The following is a 25,693-nucleotide window of genomic DNA, read 5'->3' on the forward strand; positions in this document are numbered from 1 at the left end:
TAGAGAACAGTAGTACTTTTCCTGTGAGTTAAATACTGCTGAAAAGACCTCCAAACCTTGAATAAGCTAATCAGACAATAGTGGGCGGGAGCTGTAAACACTAGCGCTTGCCAACAGAAGACGTTTTTTGTTTAAAGAGACTCCTTTAATTTACGGTTGGCTGGACATTTTTGGGGGGGCAGAAGGAAAATCTAGGGGGCAGTGCCCCCCTGTAGACCCGGCCCTGCCCTAGACGTCTATCCATCACCGCCTCGTTTTGGAATCAACATGGTGGCAGGCAGAATAAGTCGTATGCTTTAAAGCTTTCGGACGCAGCCGTTGTCTCAGACAACAACGTGTTTGTCCAGTGGTGGCTACCATATGCCACGCAAACATATTGCATTAAGGTTACACCAAATAATGTTTTTTAGCAACTTAATAGGGGCTTTTTAACTTATATTGTGTTTTAAAATAATGTTGTTTTCTGTCATGTGGAGGTGTTCCATGTTGCTCATAGAAAAGTAGATACAACTCTCCCTAGTAACTTTCAAACATGAAAAATCGTTTGCTTCTAACATTCACAGAGATCCCTAAGCGATTGTCGAAGTATGTATACATTTTTAATTGATCACTGTCCTCCTACCATGTCACACAATTGTTCATGATTTCATGTCACATTTAGTCAAGCATTCTTTTTAAAAACTGGTTTCCATCAAATCCACACTGCCACCAACATTTTATACTATAAACTTTCTCTTTTCTTTGTAGTATTTTTATTCACATAGACATTTTTAGAAATTTTATGCTTCATTAAAAATCTAGTGTCACTGAATGCCTTTTTTTAATAAATATGGGGTGAAATGAAATAGTGCACATGTTAACAGCAAAATCAGTTTGCTTGTAAGAAATTCTCAGTGACCAAAGGAAATTCAAATTTATCACTAAGGTTTTGTAACAATATACAAAACATTGCTTTATTTATTCTTTGCATGCAGCCCACATACTTGTATGAAATTGAAGAGCTGTTACAGTTCTCATTGAAATTCTAAGTGCACATGATTGTAAGAATGATCGCTACTGTACAATAGTTGAGGTTTTTTTTCAAAGTGTACAATTTCTAATTCTACTGCAAGCACTAAACACAAATGTTTTCATATATCAAAAATACTTTAAACTCATTGTGAGCAAGGGACTTTAAAAATAGGGCTGGACAATGTATAGCTTAGAGCAGTGGTTCTCAAGTCCAGTCCTCGGGACCCACCGCTCCGCACATCCTGGACGTCTCTCACATCCGACACACTCAGTTCAGTTCATGGAATCTATCCTAACGAGCTGATGATCTGAATCAGGTGTGTCAAATAAGAGAGACATGCACAATATGCAGAGCAGTGGGTCCCGAGAACCGGAGTCGAGCACCACTGGCTTGGAGCATGTGAGAAATGTACAGTAAAAACAGATGGAGCTTGATCTCAGTACTGGTAAAACATTACATTATATATATTATTAGTCTTGTCCTAGTCTTGTGTCGTATGATGTAATTTATAAGATCTTCTGTAAAATGGAGTTAGGCACTTCGAGTGTTTCATCTCTCGCTAACACAATATCATAAGAGTCCATGTATTTTTCCAATAGTTCCTCTACCTGTGAAACATAATTTAACGTATACATTAGTACAAGTCTGGAGATCAACATAACAGGCACTTTTTGAGAAATAACAAATAAATCACTACCTTATCATTGAGAAACCCAATCTTGAGGATATTCTCCACGTTGGGCACACCATCTGCCATATTGAGATCACCGAGTGAGTCTCCAAGCAAAATAATATTCCCATTGTCCTTTAGTTGGTTGAAATATTCTGTGTTTCTCAGGGCACCATCATGCTTGTTATAAACATGGATCAGCTCTCCTTTAAAGCCTTTTAGAACTCCCTGCAAAGACAATCAAAGACAAAGCTCTGCAACAAATTTTAGGCATGACCCTACAAAACATATATGTGCTTGAAATAATGTGAGCTGACAATGGTTTAAATCTATACTCCATTGTCATCAAAATCCATGAAATTAGACACAACTTTGACATTAGGGTGGTAGATGCCAGCCTGTCTTATAATTTCCTCCAGCACGTCTCCTAAACCTGCTGAAAAAATGAAGACAGGAACGCTGTACTCTTGCAGCTGGTCGAAGAACTGCTCGTACCCTTCCCTGTAACAAATGGCACATGTGAAAGATCACATCAATGGAAATCACAGACAAAAATTTCTCCCTACAACTCTCATAGAATATATTTACATGCACATTAATCTTACTCCGATTGTCCAGAATAAACTGATAACGTGTAAGGTCATGTAAATGTGTAAAACAGTTTTCTTTTAACGGGGAAAGGTTATAAATGGCACAGGTAGAATTATCCTGTTTTCATGTTGCATGTAAACGTCTTAACCGTCTTTCTCACATTTTTTTCATGTGGCCATGTCTCGTCATAAACAAAATTAAGATTAAAGTAACGAATAAAAGATGCTCAGTTGATGGAGCCCCAGCTGCTACTGTGCACAAGTTCTCAATTTGTTCATTTGGCACTGATAGTCATAAAAAGTTTTTACCTGAGACAGACATCAGATTCTCTCACCACCTCTGGGAGTTTGGCCCTCTGCAACCTCTGTTCTACCAGTAACGTGTGTGATTTTAAGTACCTGAGCAAAAACGTCCATATTTTGTGAGATCTTGTCATATGAACTGTTTTGGTGAGTGTGTGTGGTTACTTACCATTCCACCATAAATGGATATTTCTCCTCCATAGTCAGATGAGGGTCTATCTCTATAGGGTAATATGTCTCCTTTAGCTTGAGCAGCTAGAAAAAAATCTTACAATGTAAATAGTTTTATGCAAAATGCATTAGCGTTTTAAGTCTCGAAAAAGTATTATTGCAGCAATGAAAAAATCATACATGCATACCTTTTTCCTACAATCTTCTGTGACAAGCTTGCAGTTGTCAATAATATCTGTAAAATATGAAAAGAATAATTGAAATAAAACATCTGAACAATGTCTCATGGTAACTCTGATATAAGTGGAGTAATTGACTAAATTGGTCAGTTGAATTATTAAAGCAATAAGCCCCAAGAAGCAGTGGGTTACCAGTGCATTTTATAACAGCCAAGGGGGGTTGTTAGGCAGTAGGCACGAAGCACAGCCCCCCTAGCTGTTAAAACATGCACTGTAACCCCACTGCTTTGCGGGGCTTATTGCTTTTATAAAACGGTTACTTCATATGCATAGCAGGATTTCATAAAATAAAACACAAATAAGTTGTAATTATAATAGTACAAATATTACTCTTCCGCCAAACAAAGTAGTTCCTCAGAGTCAAGTATGGCTGAAACAGAGCGCAGTTCCCAACCAACACAGACACAGAAAAGACATAATGAAAATATGATTGTGGTGTTTATTTTCTTCAATCAACATTCATCTAATTTATACATTAACATTTATATCGTGCAACTGTTGAAGTGATAATCAAATATGCTTGGAAGCATGCTAACTCTTTCCTCGTCAGCGTTTTATTTTTTAAAGTTGCCACGTTTTAGTTTAATGCCTTACAGAAAAATTAACTTCTTTAAAATGAAACAACATATAATTCCATTTTTGTAAAGAAGTTTTGTAAGGGGCTGTTTACACTTTGTATTAGGGGTGGGCAATATACCGGTATGATAGTAATTACCGGTATTGTGTCACGCCATGATATGAATTTTGCAAAACCCGTTGATAACGTTACATATTTATAAACTCTATTTTTACCCTTATCAGGGTTCTCGCGGGGTGTTAAAAATCTAACCTTCAGCAAGTTATATTTAAGGCCTTAAAACGCCCAGATTTTCATCCTAGGACTTAAATTTAACTTTCTGAATCTTAGTTTTTTTTAAGACCCCCCGGGAGTTTACCCAAGTCTTAAAAGTCATACCTCCGTTCCCAAGATTGAGCTGTCCACAGAAACACAAAACGAAAAATCAATTTTTAATCATCTTTTTTTTTTAAATTAAGCACATGTATATTTCAGGTGTTGTGATCTGCATACAGTGAGTTTGGCGTGAAACAAGCCCGTGGCTTACCTAAGCATTGCCAGGTTCTGAAACATTGAGGACCCAGAAGCGACAAAATCAACGCTGCTTTATTGAAAATCAACTTAAACAGTCGGGCCGTCGAGTCCCGAGGCACTAACAGCGCGTCAACAGTGTTATACATTTAAGAGGCTTTTCTTCACCTCACTGCTTCAAGCGTATTTAACAGTGTTACTCCCGTTTCACTCAAATCTGCTCTACACTGCGCACTGCACTGTACGCGCTCTCCAGATAACAGCAGCGATTGGCGGACAGAAAGCAAGAAATTACCGTAATAAACCATAATTTGCCAAAAAGTGCCATTTATCTTCTATTAGGAACTAAGGGTGTCACGATTTCGATTTTAAATCGAAATCGATCGAAATTAAGCCACAACCTCGAACTTCGAATTAAAAAATTGGATCGTCGATGCTGCCACGCCCCCATGTCACGTCCGGTCGGCTTGCCAAGCGGGGGAAAATAAACTCTCAGAAGTGCCTTTAAAAACATCCATCCAGCGGAACGCGATTTATATTTTAAACACGAGGGATGTATTGCTACAACTCCTTGAAATGCATATCATAAACAGGATTACTACCTAGTGATCTGCCTTCGGACAGAGCGCAGCTCTCTGCACGTGCACGAGAGAGCCGCCAAGATGCAGCGGGTTATATTTTAAACAAAAGATATAGTTTGCCTCAGCTCGCATGAAACGCATAAAAACTGAACAAATACGTAAGGATTATTACTTTAGTTTATGTTTAGACTTTGGACAGATGCGAGATGCGCATGCACGTGAGACAGAGAGAAGCGCAGTTCAGATAATAGGAGTCCAAGACGCACGCATTAAGTCTATCTGCGTGCAAGAAGGAATTCTCTCACAAGCTCTCTCGCGTAAAGTAAAGCCCACAAACCCCCATGCGAGGAAAAGCACGCAATGTGCATGTTAATGTGAAACTATAATAATAATAATAATAAAGGCATATCATTTTTTGTCTTAAAAAAATTCATTTAAAAATCGAGAATAGAATTGAATCGTGACATCAGAATCGAAAATGTAATCGAATCGAGGATTTGGAGAATCGTGACACCCCTATTAGGAACCATTCAATTTTTTGATAGCGCAAATGGTTGAGGAGTTACGGTTAAATTAATAGCGCTTACAGAGCCGTTTAGTGGATAACGTAAGCAACATACCAAACACATTAATGGTAAATTTCGTTTTCTTAATTCAGATTCATTAATTAGAGGGGCTATTGAACGCAATGACTAAGTGCATATTTACGCATAAAAACGTATGAGAGGAGTGTTTTTGGCACTGTGAATCTGCTGGTTAATTAAATGAAATGCAATAAATACATTTATTAATATAACTTGTATTAATAAACTGCATTTATTAATGTGTTCACGGATTAATAATAATTTAAATTGATGCAGATGGCATCTCCCAATCAGATGTTCATATTAACAAAAAAAAAAAACTATACTGAGCCAGGGTTATTTTATAATTTACTATAAATTAGGGCTGGGGAAAGATTAATCGCGATTAATCGCATACAAAATAAAAGTTATTTTTGCATAATATATGTGTGTGTACTGTGTGTAATTATTGTATATTTAACCACACACACATACATAAATTCATGTCAGATTTTTTAAATTTATACATAATTTTTTTTAAATTTATATATAATATAGAATATATAAAATATAAACAATATAAATACACATGAAAATGTATCTTAAATACTTATACTTAAGGCACAAGGTTTGCACAGCACACAACTTTAAAGTTGTTGGATGTAGCGTAAACTTTGTAATAAGGCACATACCAGCAAATTACCATATTAATGTCCATACTTTCATATTTTCCCATATTAGTGACAATATGCATTAGAAGATGAGTCCGCCCATCCACACAATGGCACTTTTTAAGGAAAAAATGGGAAAAGATAAAAATCATGTCAATGTCCAATTAGTTACATAAGGTTAAAAATACAAATTTTGCCAGTAATTTAACTAAGGTTTACTAGAGTGTGACTCCAAAACGTTTTATCTCATATGGCAACATACCGCTATACTATTCTCGCCGCCTAGCTCAAAAATACCACCAGTTTCGTGATGAATACTAATAAGCAATAAACCTGCTCTGGGGCATCAGATATAATAACTGTCTTGGCTGGAGAGTGGAAAATACCTTGATATGAATTTAAGCTCATACCGCCTACCCCTACTTGGTATTAAGATGTGTTTTCATCGATCAGATCACAAGTGGACGAGAGAGACACATCACGTTTACACTTGGTATTTAAATCCGTCTCTTTTGTCCACTTTTGACCGCTTCTGTCCTGAATACTGTGAGGGGGTTGTCTGTCCAGACGGTGGGCGAGTCTCCGCTGTCATTTCAATGCGAAATCAAGCAATAACCAAACTGTATTAATTGTTTTCTCTTTTTAATTACTTTACTCATTATTTTTAATGTGTTTCTTATGCTGCCTACCACACACATGTATGCTTTATTTGGTGATTAGATATAAATTCCTTATTTCAGTTAAACTTGGTGTAGTGCTGTAGAACTGTAATGTGGTCAACATACCCGGAACTACTTAATGCACTGACTTTGCAGTGACTGAAAAATAATGCACACACGTAGAACATCTCAACCAATGAGAATAAAGCATTCAACATCACCGTGGTATAAATATATTTGTGTGTTCCAATGTTCCATTTTTTTTTTCGACAACAGCACATCTAACTTTTCAAATGTCTTAAAAATAGGCATCAGTTTGTGGTAACCGTGGTATAAGCGGAACAATTGACTCCTTTGGTCCCTTGAATTATTTGAAAATAATGCACATGCGCAGTGTAATGGCACGATGCGAAATAACCACCTTTGGTGTGCATTGTTTTCTATAATTCAATGGCCCATCATCAATTATTCCTTACATAATACCCCAGAGCTCATGAATGTTTTTTTCTGATTGGTCGAGAAATGTTCCTATGGGTGTTTATTATTGTTCTGTAAAGCGCACACCTGACCTCAAAATCAAATCAAATCAAATCAAAATGTATTTATAAAGCACAATAAAAACAACAGTAGTTGACCACTGTGCTGTACAGCCATACTAAAAAGTCACACAGAATTAAAACACCTGTCAAATGTCTTAAAATAACCACCAGAGCAATGTGCGTAGTAACCGCAGTATAAGCTGAATAATTGACTCCGGTATATACCGGGGCGAAAATCTCATCTAAATGTTGGGGGGGACAATAAACAAAATTTTTCAAGAACAATTTTTGAAGGGGACACCAATAATACAGGCAAAATTGTACTTGCAAGGAAATGTTTACAGATAGAAAACGTTTCTCTTTCTCTATAAACGGACGCAAATTTAATTTTAATACATATGAATGCAGAGGTGAAAAGAGTAATAAAATGTTCTACTTAAGTAAGAGTAAAGTTACTTTAATAATATTTTACTTAAGTAAAATATTATTAAAGTAACTTTACTTTTACTTAAGTAAAATATTACTAAAGCAACTTCACTCTTACCTAAGTAAAAGTAAAGTTACTGGTCTAAAAATCTACTCAAGTAAAAAGTAAGTCATTTTAATTTTAAGAGTTACTTTTTTACAGCGGGGAGAGGTTTCTAGTATAGTTCACAAAGGAAGGATATATACATCTCAAACTATGTTTTTAATTGTAAACATCTCTACAATTAAAGTGCAATAACAAATGTTAATAAAATAAAAAGCTTTTTTTATAACTAAGAAATGGAATTATTTAATGATTTTTACAGGTGAGTTATGCACTTTTGAAGCAAAAATAATATGAGGTCAGCAGCTAGTAAATACAATCATTATATGAAGGTTGTAATTGATGTATTGCTGGTAACATACATTGTTATTAAACTATATACATAAATGAGCATATAATGAGATGAGTGCCATGGCTATACACTATACATCCTTTACACGTTTATTAGCTCCCAGACTTGTGTACCTGATGTCTTTCAATCTATCTCTCTCGCGCTCTCGCTCTCTCTCTCTGCAATGTCTAATGACATGCACATTCTCGAGGATGTTCTTAAGTTGTTTGACTTGACGCGAAGCTGCTAGACCTCGGAAGATAATGCGCATGTATTAAAAACGCATTGTGCAAATTAGCGGTTAAAACCCGGTCGGCAATTCTCAAACTCCGTACTCAAGAGCATGAACCCTAATTGAATGAAACAATCGCTTTGCGTCAATGGCCAGGGGTTTCTTTCGTAAGAATTGAATTGAGGGTCTGCATTAGCCCGCGCCTGTCTCGTCCCTCTCCATGGTTCTTTTTGCGCGTTCCCCCGCCCATCAATCAATCATCCGACTGTGGCGCGTCTTTATCACCTTACTTTTTTTTTATTTTTACTCAGTAACGGATGAGTTAACATGTAGCGAAGTAACCTACAATACTTTAAACATACTTAAGTAAAAGTAAAGTACAGATTTTAAAAACTACTCAAAGTAAAAGTACACAAAAAACAAAGGTGAGTAAATGTAATTTGTTACTTTCAGCTCTGCCTCACCTCTGCTCTGCATGAATGCATAAAAATGTTTTCTTGATCGTTTATCTGCTTCTGTTCTCAGAAAACGAAATATGTTCATGTTTATATGTCAAAATAGTCCAATTTTAAAACATATGAGGATAAACTGATAAGTGATGGGAAACGTTGTATTGTATATAGCTGATTAAGGCGTCGGCTCCGTACACTTCTCTACCACCGGAATGTGTGTCGGTGGTGAGGTAAAAGGGGCGTGGGCAGTGGACCAAACCACTGTGAGGCAAGGGAGGGGGAATCAAAATGTTTAAAACGTTTTTTTGTTGTTGCTCCGTTTGCATTTGTATTGTTTCACTTCTTACACAACTATTTTAAGTAGTATAAATCATTAAATTATTTTCAATACACATATTCTAATGATATTTTAGGGGGGACAACCCTCAGATAGGGGGGGTCCTGTCCCCCCCGACCCCCCCGGGATTTCCGCCCATGGGTATATATATACACATGTCTTATATACTATAGATGATTATGAATGGAACAGTTCATCTGAAATAATGCAGTTAATTCAGAGTTATCAAAATTCTAATTCAGAAAGTAACTTTTTACTCACTGTGACATGTTGGGCAGCGTTTTCCATTCACAGCAAACCTGCTTAACGTCATATCAAAATCTGTGATGATCTGAAGAATATAAGTACATTGAGAAGTTGTTACAAGTGATGATTCAGTATATCAGACATATCAGATGATATTTAAATATCCTGTACTAACAACTAACAACAATTAAGTTTAATTATTAAGTTATAAATATTTTGACAGCCTTTTCATTGGATAATGCACAATGTTTTATCATCACATATTGAATACAGATTTTTTTTCTTCACCAACTTTTCTGCTTAGTGTGTACCTGTAGTTTTGATGCTCCACCCTTAATGAGACAGCAGATAATCTGCTCTACCCGCTCAGGGTCTCTGATGTGAACTGTATTTTTCTCAAACTCTGGCATCTGTAGTAATGAAACACAAACAACACGTGGGAAGACACAATTAAAATAAGCGAATTCAATAATCATGGTTGTTTATTTTCTCCCCTTTTTTTAATGCTGCTTTTATGTCACTGCTCTGATGTCACTGAAGTTGGGAGGAGCCAGAAGATGGTGTACAATGGAGTCTATCACTACTAAAAGAAAATAAATGCTGCTGGATTTAGAATAAAAAAATCTGTCAGTGTTTGTCATATCTGTGTGAAATACTCTTAAAAAAAGCACTGTTGCAAAGAATGAAAAATTCAACGCAGAGAACAATGTCAAGATTGTTCTAGACCCATGTGTTTGTGTTGTTGTTGCAAAATAATTATCTGTTGGAGATTGTTTTTTGTATATGGGTAAACAAACATTTATCACATAAGAGTTAAACAAGCAAATGGCAAATTCTTTACCCAAGCATTAAACTGACAACTGAGTTGGTTTACTTGTGACCTTAAAAATACCCCAACCCCCACGAATGGTAATCAGATACCTATTTACAGAGATACATATTTACTGAGAGAGAGAGAGAGAGAGAGAGAGAGAGATTGAAAACTTAAAAAAAAAACCACCTCTATTCCCATACAAGTCTACTGCTCCCAGAGAACTTATAAATCCTCAATCAAACTGCATTCAAGAGATTCACTCTTTAAAAAAAGACAAGACATTTCTTCATGCAAAACACATTTAGAACATGTAGGTTAACAAATATTGGCAAATCCAGAAATAAATCTGTACATAAATAGCATGTACTCGTACCTTTTTTTGCTTCGAGGTGTCTTGTCAAAGAGAGAAGAAAATGTTTTTTGTCTGACAAACAGTTATATAGGCCTGTCACACAAGGGGCGTTCCCTCATAACGATAACACCCCATAATCTTAGCCCTTGCAGGCAATCACATGACCTAAACACACACGAAAGCATCCATCTAACACACTCACTGAACGTACACAGAGAACTAATCAAGGAAAACCTGTGGTAAAATGACACAACAAAATAGTGACATTCACATTGCCTACAAGCTTTCATTATACCTACTCGCTTAATTACATCTAAAAAAAAAGTAGGCTATATATAGAACATAAAGTCATTTTAACTATTTACCTTTTTTACATTAAATCTATTCATCTCATAAAAATAAGATAAGCAATTAGAACTTAATTTTATAAGCTACAGCAATTAAAATAACAATAATAACAATTTAATATTTAATAAAAAAATCTGTGATTCTGTTATTTCGATTTTTATGTAAACCTGCTTTGAAACAATGTAACATTGTTAACAAGTGAAATTTTTGATTGCAGTCAGATTGTGGTCATGTATTCAGCTCCAAAAACTAAATTACATTGACCAAATGATTGAGGTTATCTTGAGGTAGTGTCTGAGCATGTGGTGTGTATGGATTGTGTAGTTCAAAAGGTCAGGGTTCAACTGCTCTACCTTAAGTTATTTTAGAAGCAGAAATTCTTTGCAGAATCTGATGAGCCTTTACATTACAGCTGTGGCACTGTCAAGACTGGAAACTTTATGAAAGACTTTATGGTTAATGTAATTAAGCAGTAAAGTTGTCCACTCCCAGAAAAATCATAATCCATACTTGTTGTTTTGGTACATGTCAGTGTGTTTCTGATAAGGTGCACATCTGTGAAAAATTATGGCTTTAATCATCACGGATCAAATAAATCCATTGAAGCATCTGTGTACAGTGTAATATTATCCCCTGCCCTACTTTAGAAGTCAAAGGTCAAATATGGTTGCATTGCAAACTGAAGAACAACACTACAAATATTGCTACAACAAAGTAACTTTAAAAATCTAAATATATATATATATATATATTAGAAGCAGTGGTTCTCAACCCTTTTTACTTCAAGGCTATTGCCCAAAACAATATTTGAAGGCTCTTATTCTACCCAAATAGAGTGTTCTAAAGCTTGGCGTGACTAGACAGATGTATATTGATTACAAAAATAACCAAACAATAAGAAAGATTTATATAAGAATTTATATAAGATTTAGTTTTGATTGTTTTATCTTATTAGAATGGCTTTTTGTGGTCTTATTTTGAATAATTTCAAGTCATCTTAAGACCTGCATTGGAATCCTTTTAATCCTTTTGAAGACCCTAAGGGGGCCCTGTCCCCTCATATATATATGAGAATATTTTAAGTTGAATCAACACAGCACAGATACTAAGATAAAGATCTGGATATCTGGTGTGTAAAACATCTTATAAATGTCATAGAAAGGGCTTTTTTACAAAGGCTACATTCTAAATCAAAGACATCTTGCAGACATCTTTAGTATGTGTAGCTATATGACATCTTTTATGAAACGTCAGAGACTTGCAGATAAGCAAACAATAAAAAATAACAACTTGCAGATGTAACGTAAATGCATCGTTTTCGAAATGAATGTGTGATATCAGCTGTTTTAGTTCAGATACACACGTCGAAATGGACAAAACCAACTATTTATAGTCGGTGTTTAGTGATGAGGACTGTTGGGTGAACTCTGCAAATGCAAAATGAGACACAGCGAATCGTGAAACCCGTTCTGTATTCAGCTTGCGCGTTACACAATGCAAATGTATTTGCGCTCACCATTTCGATTATTTTGGTTTTCTTGCCGGCTCTTTGCTTTTTGGTGAAAACGTACTGAGCGAACACGACTCCACTGAAAAGCGCACACACAGTGGCGCTGGCCATCGCACCAACTTTAACAAGCGCGTTTCTCTCCATATCCTTTCTCGCAATAACAACATACATTCGTCGCGCTCTCATTGCGTTAGCGTAGGATGTTTTGAGACACTATAGACATAATAAATACATAGAGCACCCACTGGCCTCTTGACAACAGTCGCCGCCATATTAGTCATGAGGGTATGCACGTGACGTCACCGTGGGCGAGAAGGACTGCGGTTACGCCCACGGAGTGGCAAAGGACAGAGTGGCAGCATTTGAGTACAGCGGGACAGCGGCGAAAACACGGTGAAACCGCGTCTAAATGAGAAACAGCTGTTGTGCGATAGACTGTACTAACATATTAACAAGAATTCAGGGCTATCGTTTTACAGACTGCCAAAACACAGAAAGGAGAAGTAAATTGATCGTTCGTGCCAACGTCCACAGACCACAGGTGGGTTGATAAGTTGCTAGTGTCACCATCAAACAGGTTTTACTTTCTACTTAAAAGTAATTTTTAAGTATTTGTATGTTATTCGTGTTTTTCTTTGAAAAACATACATTCCAAAAATGACCATTATGTTTTAATTAGTTTACTCAAATAGTTGCAGTTTCTTCAGCAATATTTAAGTCATAGAAAAAGTACTACTAGTCTCAACGACGGCAACTAAAAAAAACCACGCATCTTTGAAATATATATATATATATATATATATATATCAGAAACAATGCAATTTAGTATTAAATAAACGTAAGAACACAACACATATTAAATTGAAACTTTTTTTTATAGTAAAACATACCCAAAATAGCCCCTAGACTCACCTCATTATTTATTCATTCAAATACAACAGCCAATGACAAGTCTCCAGCAGCTAAGGTGTTTGTTTTAGACGTAACGTTAGTTCTGTTTATTAAAATTAGAATATGCAGTCTGGTTGTGACATAATATATAGTAGATAATATATAGTGACATAATATATAGTAGATATTAATGATATAAGATGGTTTTACTGTACTCGCTTGCAGTTTTTAAAATCAAATTTTGGCGGTTTTGTCATCGTCATTCGTCAGCTCATTCCGCTCGCGTTTGAGAAAAACTTCACACACAAAAATCTGCAGACTTTTAAGTTCAAGAGGAGCTTTCACTCCGTCATCGTCAGGTAAAACGTTGTATTTTATAATGTTGCGTTGTATTATAATATCTAATTTGCTGTGTTATGAACAAAGCAGTGTAATTTATATTTGCTCTCGTCGCAACTCACACTTAAGTTACAGTATTTTTAAGGGTTGTGCTTTTGTCTGGTGCTGTTACAGGATAACCTTTGACGAATTTGTCATGCATTCCAAACTGTTTTCATGATGTTTCAATATTTTTTATTATGTTAATAGATTATTTAAAGCGTTGTGCTTTGTTGTGATATTTGATGGGGCCGCCTTAACCTAATGTGAGGCCCTGGGGCTGAGAGGTTTTGTAGGCCCCCCATACCCTCGATTTATAGTCTCATTTAAAAAAAAAAAAAAGGTCTACATTACAAAATGCATTAGTTTCTTTCGAGACATACAACAGTGAGTTTTCCCTATTTGACCCAGAAAACACCATAATATAATTATTAACATATCACTGAGCCTACTTGTAACTAACTCTAAGAAAGAGAAAATAAGGTAATTTTTCTGAGCTCCTTTTATTTAGACTCCTTGGTTATTGTAATGAGGTCTTTAATCCCGCCCCCTAGTGGAACGTTAATTTCGCACCTAGAAAGGTGGGACCAATTAGTGAGACGCACACTCTTAAGCTGGTTGCCAACCGCCGGTAAAAAAGAAAGAAAAAGAAGAGACACACACTCGGAAAAGGAAAGAGCGCATGCTGTTTGAAAATGCTCTGAAATCGTAAAGATCGGTCTAAAAGGTTCTCAAATACATGAATGGATTTAAGCACCTAGCTGGAACGGGAACAAGGTACTGTGTTTGATTGTTTTATGTTTATATGTATTAATACGTGTGTTAATCTATTTAACTGTGAAGAAGTGTTTAAATATGTTATCACTTGTGTTATGCAAAGTTTGTTAACATACGTTTTTAACATTGTTAATATTGACGGATGTAAAATATCTTTTTGTAATATGTTTATTAGTGTTGGCCTTCGGCTAATGTTTATGTTCGTAAGAGCTGATTTTATGTTATTTATCTGCCCTGTAGCTCTTACGGTGTTTCATGAAGAAGAGGTGTAACATAAGAAAGGCAGATTTGTGTTTTTAAAGAAAAGGCTGACGGCTTCATCATTGTCTGGCTGGGGTTTTGCTACAGTAAGAGCTTGACCCGCATCGATTCCGACGACTGCTGTCTACAACGTGCTACGAAGGGTCTTTACCGCGCCGGTTACCGCTTCTGTTACATCATCATTGTCGCGTCTGACCTATTTCGGACAGCTGTCTCATAGATTCGGTGCAATGGTCAAGTACAGTCACACTTACGGACACTGATGCAGGACTGTGAGTATTAATCCACTATTATACAGACTATAGTACAACATACAGCGAGCAACGGATGAACGGCTTCTCAGACTGAATATTTAATACTCACTGGCTCACCAACAAGAGCAACAAAATAAACTTTGATTATATTTGCACTCATGCCTGTATGCATCTATATGTACTCTTTCTAATTAAGGACATATAGATTTTTGTTGTTTGGACTTTGCATTTATATACTTAGTTAACAGTGTTTATTGAGGATTTAATATTTACATTTTCCTCACTTTGGATTCAAGAACGTTGATAACTTGTTCATTGTGATTTTTACACTTTTACAATTTTTCTGGTTTCTATATGTACATGCATATGTGTCAGCAACTAAAATTGATGTTTTGATATTTTATGTTTGCACATTCATATTCAGGGCTTTACCATATCTGCTAAACGGTCTTTTTCTGCCATTAGAGTTTACAAAGAAATTCTAAGTGATAATGTCAGAGTTAGGAAATGAGATAGAGGTGGAGGAGCAGATGGTTGGTTATCAGCATGGAGATTTGCAAGATGAAACCCAAATAATGATAAACCAATCAGAGCAACCAAGTCTAAAGGAAACTAATGAAGGTAACGACAAAGTCTAACTGATCGCCAAGGCAAACATAATAAGGAGGATAATGCTCTTGAAGGTCCAAGACGATCTGAACGCACATGCCATCCTACAGAGAAGATGCGCGCATATCGTGATGAAGAGGCAGAGAAAAAGGAGAAAAGGTTGTTTTCCATGTACGAACAGTGGAAGCTCTACACACGAAAGGCAAGAGATCAGCTAAAAACTTATATGTCAGAGAGTCAGCTCTGGCCTCTCATTGAAGAGCTTAAGAAAAGTAAAGAAGACGTAATGAACATTTATTTTGAAATTCAAAATCTCACCACACCCTCCACCGACATAAGAAGAAGAGTTGATACGTGTGAATCTGTGACCACAGAAATCATCAACATTGCATACAGCAGAGGAATAGATGAGGAAAGTGGATTTGATGAGCAGCAGGAAAGACGCCGCCTTCATGAACTGCTCTGCCACGACTATGCAAAGACTATACATCCGCAGCCTCTTTCATAAGTCACAGCCAGTCCGACCACTACTCCACAACTTCATCCATGACAGCAAAACGCGCGGAGGCAGCAGCTGAACTAGCAGAAAAAGAAGCAAATTATCAGATGCTGCTGGAGGAAGAAAAGCAAAAAGAATCCATAAGAGAGTTAGAGGAACAACAACACAAGGCTCTAGAGGCACAAAGTGGAGCGATTACAGGCAACGAAAGAGATACGGGCCGCTCAAGCCAAATTGAAGGTTTACGAAAGGGAGTCTGAACACAAGGATGCTATCTATCTTAAAAAGGAAAGGAACATGGAACCAAAGAAAGTACCTGTAACTACAGCGCCCCTCTCTCAAGTTGCAACGCCCCATCATACAGACATCCCCTCTCTCACTCAGCTCCTTCAAGACAACATGGCCTTAAATAGGCTTCCTGTTCCTGAGCCATTTGTCTTCAGTGGGGACCCCATACAATTCGTTGAATGGAAGGCAGCATTCACTTCACTCATTGACCAAAGGGCAATCACGCCAGCCGAAAAACTATACTACCTGAAAAAGTATGTTGGTGGCCCAGCACGGCAGGCTTTAGATGGCAACTTTTACCGAAATGACAATGAAGCATATCAAGATGCATGGGACAAATTAAACCATCGCTTTGGCCAGACATTTGCCATTCAGAGAGCGTTTCGAGAGAAGCTCATCAACTGGCCGAGAATTCCATCAAAAGACGCTGAAGGACTGAGACGCTTCTCAGATTTTCTGAATGCTTGTACAGACGCCATGCCACATGTGAAGGGTCTCGACATATTAAATGACTGGGAAGAAAATCGGAAGCTCGTTCACAAGTTACCGGACTGGGCAGTTTTACGCTGGAACCGACAAGTCACGCAATGCCTAAATGAAAATCAAGAATTCCCAAGTTTCAAAGAGTTTGCTAGATTCACGTCGGATGAAGCTGAAGTTGCTTGCAATCCCATTACGTCATTTCATGCCCTTCATTCGTCAGATGCTATCACTGAGAAAAGAAATCCCAGAGATGTGAAGAAAACCAAGGCTAGTGTGTTTACCACTCAAATAGTCACTGACAATGAAAAACACATGTCAGGACAGAGGAAAGTTAAGACTTCATGCATCCTTTGTCAAGATAATAGACACCAGCTACATGCATGCTACAAGTTCACTGAAATGGTATTGGTTGAGCGACGCAACTATATAAAGGAGAAGAAACTCTGTTATGGATGCCTGAAACCCAGCCACAGCGTAAGAGACTGCCGTCATCGTCTTTTCTGTGACCACTGTAAGGGAAAGCATCCTATAGCCCTGCATGATGACAACTATAAAAGAGAAATGTCTGCATCAGAACCAGTGACCAATATAGGCACTGCTGCAACGTCACTCAGTATAGCAGGCTCAGGCTCATTAAACACATTTATGGTGATACCAGTTTGGGTTTCATCTAAAAATGACCCAACCACTGAGAAACTCATCTACGCACTACTTGACACTTAAAGTGATATTACATTCATCGACCAAGAAGTGAGTGATGGTCTTAATGCTGACAAGTATCCAGTGAAATTGAAGTTCACGACTATGAGCGGCAGGGATATGGTGCTCACAAGCGAAGGAGTCTCTGGGCTTCGTGTCAGAGGATATAGTTCTGCAGTTCAAATTGATCTTCCTGTCACCTACACAAAGCACTGCATACCTGTCAACCGCTCTCACATTCCCACTTGTGAGACGGCTAAACAATGGAGTCATCTGGCAGAAATAGTGGATGAAATACAACCACTGAAGGACTGCGTAGTAGGTCTTTTAATCGGCTACAACTGCTCGAGAGCTATGGCACCAAGACAAGTCCTTCTAGGAGAAGATGAGGAACCCTACGCTGTAAGGACTGACTTAGGATGGAGTATTGTAGGGCGCTCACTACTAACCCAGGATACATCGAGCTCACACCATCTGTGTCACAGAACTACAGTTAAGGAGCTACCTCCATTAACTCCTACTGATGTCATTCGCATTCTAGAGTTTGACTTCAAAGATGGCAATGACGACAGCAAAATTGTGTCACAAGACGACATCACATTCCTTAACATACTGGATGAGGGAATAAGGAAAAATGTGTACGGCCATTATGAGATGCCTCTGCCCTTCAAAACCAGACCCAGCCTGCCTGACAACAAAGGCTCCGCTATGACACGCCTCCTTCACCTTAAAAGGAAATTGCAAAGGGATGAAAGGTATAAGGAACGTTATGTTGAGTTCATGGAGGAAATCATCAAGCAAGGAGATGCTGAGCAGGTCAATGATGGTGGGAGTGAAGGGGAGAGATGGTACATTCCCCATCATGGTGTGCACCATGCGAAAAAGCCAGATAAACTTCGTGTAGTGTTCGACTGCTCAGCCAGATACAAAGGAACAAGCTTAAATGATCACCTCCTCTCTGGGCCTGACATGTTGAACAACTTAAGTGGAGTTCTCATACGTTTCCGACAGCACCCTGTTGCGTTGATGTGCGACATTCAGAAGATGTTCCATCAGTTTCATGTGGTCGAATCTGATCGCAACTTTCTGCGCTTTCTTTGATGGAAGCAAGGAGATTTGAACTCACAGCCCATCAAGTTTTGCATGAAAGTGCATCTGTTCGGTGCAGCTTCCTCTCCGGGATGTGCAAACTACGGGATGAAACATCTAGCAAAAGAGAATCGCGACATCTACACTCAAGGCTCAAGATTTGTGATGAGGGACTTTTATGTAGACGATGGACTCGCAAGTATCGAAACCACTGAAGATGCTATTCAGCTTGCCAGGGAAGCACGTGAACTCTGTGCCATGGGTGGTCTCCGACTACATACGTTTGTGTCCAATGACAGAAAGGTATTAGAGAGTATACCACTTTCTGAATGAGCCACCAACGTGAAGGATATGGATCTCTCATTTGATGAATTGCCACTCGAGAGAGCTCTCCGGATTCAATGGGATGTGGAGTCTGACCGCTTCAAGCTTAACGTCAGCCTCAAAGAACAGCCTGCAACACGACGTGGCATTTTATCTACAGTGGCTTCTCTGTACGATCCTCTTGGGTTTGTGGCGCCAGTCGTCCTCAAAGCAAAGATCATTCTTCAGGAGATGTGCAGACGGGGTATTGGCTGGGACGATCCTCTCACTGAGCTTCGACCAAAATGGGATCAATGGAGAAGTGGTCTTGCCCACTTAGATAATTTCACCATACCTCATACATATTCACCTGCTGGATTTGGAAGGGTCTCCAAGACAGAGCTGCATCACATTTTTGACGCCAGCATGAAGGGTTACGGCCAGTGTTCATACCTGCGACTTCAAAACGAAGAGGGAGATATTCATTGTGCTTTAGTTGTAGGAAAATTACGTGTTTCTCCAACCAAGGTCACAACCATCCCAAGACTAGAATTGACAGCAGCAGTTGTTTCCGTGAAGATAAGCAACATGCTTAAGGAGGAATTGGGATGTATTAACGCAGAGGAGTTCTTCTGGACCGACTCTAAAGTGGTCTTAGGATATATAAGAAACGAAGCACGACGATTCCACACGTTTGTGGCTAACCGGGTTCAGAAGATTCAGCTGAGCTCAGCCCCACAACAGTGGCGATATGTTCCAACAGATGAGAATCCTGCTGATCATGTTTCCCGGGGCTTGACTGCCAGTGAGTTCTTGTCATCTACCTGGCTCACTGGGCCTAAGTTCTTATGAAACAAGGAAATAAAGCTGCCTAAAGACGAAGTACCAGAGTTAACAGTTGGAGATCCAGAGGTCAGGGGTGTTCGAGCGCTCAGTACCAAAACCACAGAACACGTAAGCCTCGTTGATTGCTTGTCCAAGTTCTCATCCTTGTCGCTAGCTACACAAGCAGTTGCACGCATTCTCCGGCGCATAAGCAATAACAGTTCAAACAATCTTACCACTGTAACAGAACGAGAAGAGGCAGAACATTGCTTAATCAAAATATTGCAGAAAGATGCGTATCAAGAAGAGTTGAACCTGCTGATAATAATAATAATAATAATAATAATTTTTATTTATAGTGCACTTTATACATGAAGGACATGTCTCAAAGTGCTACAGGTACACAGGTAAAAACAATACATCATAAAAACAATTAAGAGGCGCATAAGAACAAGATTATATTAAGAAAATGCAATAGAAAATAAATAGGTCTTTAATTTATTTTTAAAAACCTCTAAGGACTGTGGTGATCTCAGGTAGTTGGGGAGGGAATTCCACAGTCGAGGTGCAACCACCTGGAAGGCCCTATCTCCCATAGTGCGGAGTTTGGACTTAGGGACCTGAAGTTTGTGACTATCAGCGGAACGGAGATGTCGGATTGGATTATGACCATTGATTAGTTCTTTTAGGTACAATGGTGCACTGCCGTAGACACACTGATAGGTAAGGAGACAGATCTTGTACTCAATCCTAAACCTAACAGGAAGCCAGTGGAGTTTATGGAGGATGGGTGTGATGTGCTCAGTTTTACGCACCCTCATCAGGACCCTGGCAGCACAATTCTGGATGTACTGCAGTCGCTGAATGCTACTGCCAGGGATCCCGATGAGGAGTGCGTTACAATAGTCGAGTCTTGAGGAGACAAGAGCATGAACCAGCTTCTCTGCATCAGAAAGAGAGAGAAAGGGGCGAAGTTTGGAGATGTTCCGGAGGTGAAAAAATGCATTTTTACAGATATATTGAATGTGGGTATTAAATGATAGGTGGGGGTCGAATCGAACTCCCAAGTTTATTATAGAGGATGTAAGTGGAATATCGTGACCAGAGAATGAATAAACAGTCAGAGGGGAGGATCGCAGTTGGTGTGGGGTCCCAATGAGGATACCCTCAGTTTTAGAGCTGTTTAACTGAAGAAAATTGTCAGTCATCCATGCCCTTGTCTCCTCCAGACAAGCATTTAGAGGGGAAAGTGATGAAACGGGGGATGTGGGGTCCAGCCTGACATAGAGCTGGGTATCATCAGCATAGCAGTGGAAGGCAACTCCATGCTTGCTGATGATGTGGCCCAGGGGGAGCATATAGATGGAGAAAAGAGAAGGGCCAAGGACTGAGCCCTGTGGCACTCCACATGTGAGTGTGTGTGGCCTCGAACTGGCTCCACCTAGGGTCACATAGGCAACTCTATCAGTCAGGTAGGAACGAAACCATTGAAGTGCTGCATGTGAAATACCAATATAGTGTTGTAGCCGATGGAGAAGGATGGCATGGTCAACAGTGTCAAAGGCAGCTGAGAGGTCCAGGAGCAGAAGAAGAGATGGAAAGCCCTGGTCAGCGGCCACAAGCAAATCGTTTGTGACCCTGACCAGAGCGGTCTCCGTACTATGGGCAGTACGGAAACCAGACTGGAATTTTTCATAGAGACTATGTGAACGAAGGTGATTATGAATTTGAGTGTCAACGACTTTTTCGATGACTTTTGAAAGAAATGGAAGGTTAGAGATGGGCCGGTAATTTGATAAAATATCAGGATCTAGAGAGGGTTTTTTGAGCCGAGGGTTGATAAGTGCAGTTTTCAGAGAGATCGGAAGCAAGAGTTTATAATGGCGGTGATGAAAGGGCTTAAGAGGGTCGTATTTGATTTGATAAGGGAAGTGGGAAATGGATCCAATCTGCACGTTGAGGATCTCATACTGTGTATGAGAGTCTCGACCTGTCTGTGTGTGGGGAGAATAAATTGAGACAGTATTGGTGCAGGAGTTAGAGGGGTCGATGGGATGATCTTACCAGGTATTAGGTTAGAGCGGATGGTAGTTATTTTTGTGGTAAATGAATCAAGGAATTTATTACACTGATCATCAGTGTTATTATTATTATATTATGCTGAGCAAAGGAATCCCTCTACCACGGCACAATCCTTTACATGCTCTTGACGCTTTTCTCCACAACGACGGTGTCCTCAGGGGGGGAGGAAGGCTGTGCAACTCCTCTCTTCCCAACTTCATCAAGAACCCTGCAATCCAGGGAGCTACACTGCGACCAAAATGGTCGCATATGCGACCTTTTGAACTGCCGTTGCGACCCTAATTTTTAATGGGTCGCAAATGTGCTACCTAATGTTTTAGATAATATGCTATGATTTACTATAAGCATTTATTAAAAATGAAATGTGGATTTTAAGAATACGTTTTATAACGTGCTCTGAGCCATCAACACGTTGGCTTCATTTTGGGTGAAAGCACGTCGTGTCTCTCCCTATCAGTGTGCGTTTGCGTGCTCAGCTGTTTCTCAATGAATTAGGTGCGACGCAAGCGCAGTGTCTTCCATGTTTCTGAACTTGAGCAGAGGTCTTTCTTCACTGAGGACGCGGGACCCGTATGGTTCCGGGTTTATATTTTAAATGGTCTGTCGGGTCTGGTTGGGTCCTAGTTTAATTACTTTGGGTCCCAAGTCTGATTAATGTTGTGTTTATAACCCGAGTCGATCGGAAAACGGCCATGAGCGCTAGCCCGCTAAAGCTCGAGTGCATTTTCAGCGTGCCTTCGGTTTCTATGGCGATGCTTCTTGTTACGAACACGCGCTGCATTTGCTTTCTCACTTTTTTTAATGATCTTATTATTAATAAACCATATCTTTTCTAAAACCATATCCATATTAAGTTTGGACAGAGATTGTAGCAAAAAGCAGTGCTAATGTCAAGCCAATTGCACTGAACGAGCAAAGCAATGTAAAGTCTGTCACCGGGACAGTAAGTAGACTTTTTAAATCTGAAATAATGAGTGGATTAAGCTTTTTAAATCGGCAAGAGAGAAATAGAAAGATAGAGCAGAAGCAGTAAAAGTGCCTATCTAATAGAAATTATTACCATTATAACATCAGTCATAACATCAGTCACATTTATAATCTATAGACCTGCACTGTCTATTCATATACTATACATAGTATTGTATTATATTGAGTTTGATAAAAGGGGTCTAATTGCTTCATATATCAGTGCAAAAACAGTAAGTGTTTTCGTGGTGCTTTGACAAACAGTGTCAGCTTTGTTAATGGCAAAGAAAGTTTTGGGTGGTTAGATTGATGAAATATAATGTGAAATTAATATTAATTTTCAATGAATCAAAGTATTGTGTTGTGTCACACATTATAGTTCTTCGTCACATGTATAGTAGACCATTATTTGTCAGTGGGTAATAATTGCCCTTTTCACCGGCTACCAACACCAAGTAAATTTCAGATCTGTGGGAAACACTGCAACATTTAAGAAAACAAGGCGGCATGTGGTTTAAAAGATGGCAAGTAAAATAAAAAGCATATCTGTGCAATACAGTTTCATTATTGTTCATTATTATCCAGAGCGCCTTAATATAACTTGAAAAAAATATGTGCGACCAAATCATATTTTGCGCCAGTAACTGAAAAAGTTGGTAGCGCAAGTGCCACCAGTGGAAAAGGTTAGTGTAGTTCCCTGCTGCAATCATTCCCAAAGATCATCACATCACAAGGATGATTATTGCCTATAACCATGAGAAGAGGAAACATCAAGGTAAAGGTCTTACAATTAACGAAATAAGGCACAGTGGCTACTGGATTATAGGAATTAACAGGGCCGTTGCATCCTACATTCGTCAATGTGTCACCTGTAGACGGCAACGTAGACCTATGGAGGAGCAAAAGATGGCCGATTTACCTCCTGAACGTTTGGAGCCATCCCCTCCTTTCACATTCTGTAGCATGGACTGCTTCGGGCCATTCCTTACAAAGCAAGGAAGAAAAGAGAACAAGAGGTATGGTCTTCTTTTTACTTGCCTAAGTTCCCGTGCCATTCATATTGAGATTCTTGAAGACATGTCGACAGATGCTTTCATAAATGGCCTTCGTTGTTTCATCGCCATACGTGGTGCCGTTCGTCAGATTAAATCTGATCAAGGAAGAAATTTTGTAGGTGCCAAGAATGAGTTCAGAGAAGCTCTAAAGGAAGTTGATTCAGCCATCTTGCTGTATTTCTTGCAACAAAACAGTGCGACTTCAGCATGAATGCACCCCATGCTAGCCATGCAGGAGGGGTGTGGGAAAGACATATAAGGACCGTGAGAAACCTTCTAAGATCCACTCTTGCCCTTTCCTCTGGTAGACTAAATGATGCTTCGCTGCGAGCCTTTTTCTATGAAGCTATGGCTATAGTCAACAGTCGTCCTTTGACTGTTGACAATCTCAGTGACTCCCATAGCCTCGAACCACTCACTCCAAATCATCTTCTGACAATGAAATCTGTCCAGGCCTTACCTCCTCCAGGTGAATTCGTTAGAGAAGATATTTATGGCAAGAAAAGGTGGAGACATGTTCAATACCTTGCAGAACAGTTTTGGAGTCGATGGCGGAAGGAATATCTTGCCAACATTGCTCTTAGACAGCGCTGGCATGTTCCAAGAAGGAATTTACAGGTTGGAGATATTGTAATCCTGAAAGGAGAGGATGTGCACAGGATTGAGTGGAGATTGGGTAGAGTTTCAGAAACCACTACTGACAAAGATGGACTAGTACGGAGAGTTAAACTCCAGCTTGGTGACAGTAAGCTTGGAAAGAAAGGAGAGCATCTTCACAAGTTGTCAGAAGTTGAGCGCCCTATCCAGAAGCTTGTTCTGTTGCTGGAGTCTAGCTAAATCTGCTCCTTCCCTCTATAGTGCATAATATTACATAGTTACTGTTAAGTTTACAACTTTGGCATAAGTTGTCTTTGTTCTTATACAGGCTTTGGGAAAGCAATTTTCAGTTGAAATCATTCGTGCTTAATGTAGTTTGTGTATGTTCCATTAGTCACTCATGATTGGTGGGAGTGTAACTAACTCTAAGAGAAAATAAGGAAATTTTTCTGAGCTCCTTTTATTTAGACTCCTTGGTGTTTGTAATGAGTCCTTTAATCCCGCCCCCTAGTGGAACGTTAATTTCGCACCTAGAAAGGTGGGACCAATTAGTGAGACGCACACTCGGAAAAGGAAAGAGCGCATGCTGTTTGAAAACGCTCTGAAATCGTAAAGGTCGGTCTAAAAGGTTCTCAAATACATGAATGGATAATTTAAGCACCTAGCTGGAACGGGAACAAGGTACTGTGTTTGATTGTTTAATGTTTATATGTGTGGCATGACGAGGGGGTTGGGGGAAAGCTTCGTGACGAAAGCAAAGATTTTGCATAAAACTCGGACTACGCCACCCCGGGACTTACACCCAGGGAAATAATCCTTACACCCAAAAAGGCGGTAAGGCACACAAGTTCATTCCTCAGAACAAGAGCAATGAGCAGGAGACGTGGGTATAATACAAAAATATAAAATTTATTTTTACAACCTTCATTGAGGTAGGAGAATGACTTAAAACAGGCATAGACTGATATTACTCGACACACAGCTCTCGACACAAAACAGATTACATAAAACATCACAACATCACACAAAACAAAATTATACAAAAGTACGAAACGACTGTAGAAAAAGAAATATAATTTCTGCAAAGAATACAGTGACTGGCAACAGTCAACATAACAAATAAAAACACAATACATCAACTTACCGGGCTGAGGTTCCCACAGGAGTGATCACTGGCGTAAATTATCAAAAAGCACTCACACACCACACCGTGAATTCGGGGCACACACTCATACACGTCAAAAATGTGTAGCACGGCAACCGTTGACGCTGTACCACCACCATTACAAGATCCTTTGCCCGTGGGAACCTCCAGCTCCTGTAAGAAAAGCAAAACGCACCAATAAATGGCAAATGGAGCTAAAAAAGAAGTCATACGGCGTGAACGCAAAGTCCATACGC

The 25,693-nt window shown here is 39.0% G+C and overlaps 1 protein-coding gene across 1 annotated transcript; it reads right to left on the reverse strand.

Annotated features, from left to right (window-relative positions):
* Positions 1 to 898: 898 nt before the first annotated feature.
* Positions 899 to 12,502, reverse strand: nt5c3a (5'-nucleotidase, cytosolic IIIA). Its single transcript, XM_073871764.1, has 9 exons — positions 12,243 to 12,502; positions 9,524 to 9,622; positions 9,228 to 9,297; positions 2,935 to 2,981; positions 2,745 to 2,830; positions 2,582 to 2,671; positions 2,016 to 2,183; positions 1,710 to 1,905; positions 899 to 1,620 (listed from the first exon to the last, which is right to left on the reverse strand). The coding sequence occupies exons 1-9, from the start codon at positions 12,420 to 12,422 to the stop codon at positions 1,519 to 1,521; spliced, it is 1,038 nt and encodes a 345-aa protein (XP_073727865.1). The 5' UTR covers positions 12,423 to 12,502; the 3' UTR covers positions 899 to 1,518.
* Positions 12,503 to 25,693: the final 13,191 nt, after the last annotated feature.

Source organism: Misgurnus anguillicaudatus, chromosome 10 (assembly GCF_027580225.2).
Source record: "Misgurnus anguillicaudatus chromosome 10, ASM2758022v2, whole genome shotgun sequence".
NCBI lineage: Eukaryota > Metazoa > Chordata > Actinopteri > Cypriniformes > Cobitidae > Misgurnus > Misgurnus anguillicaudatus.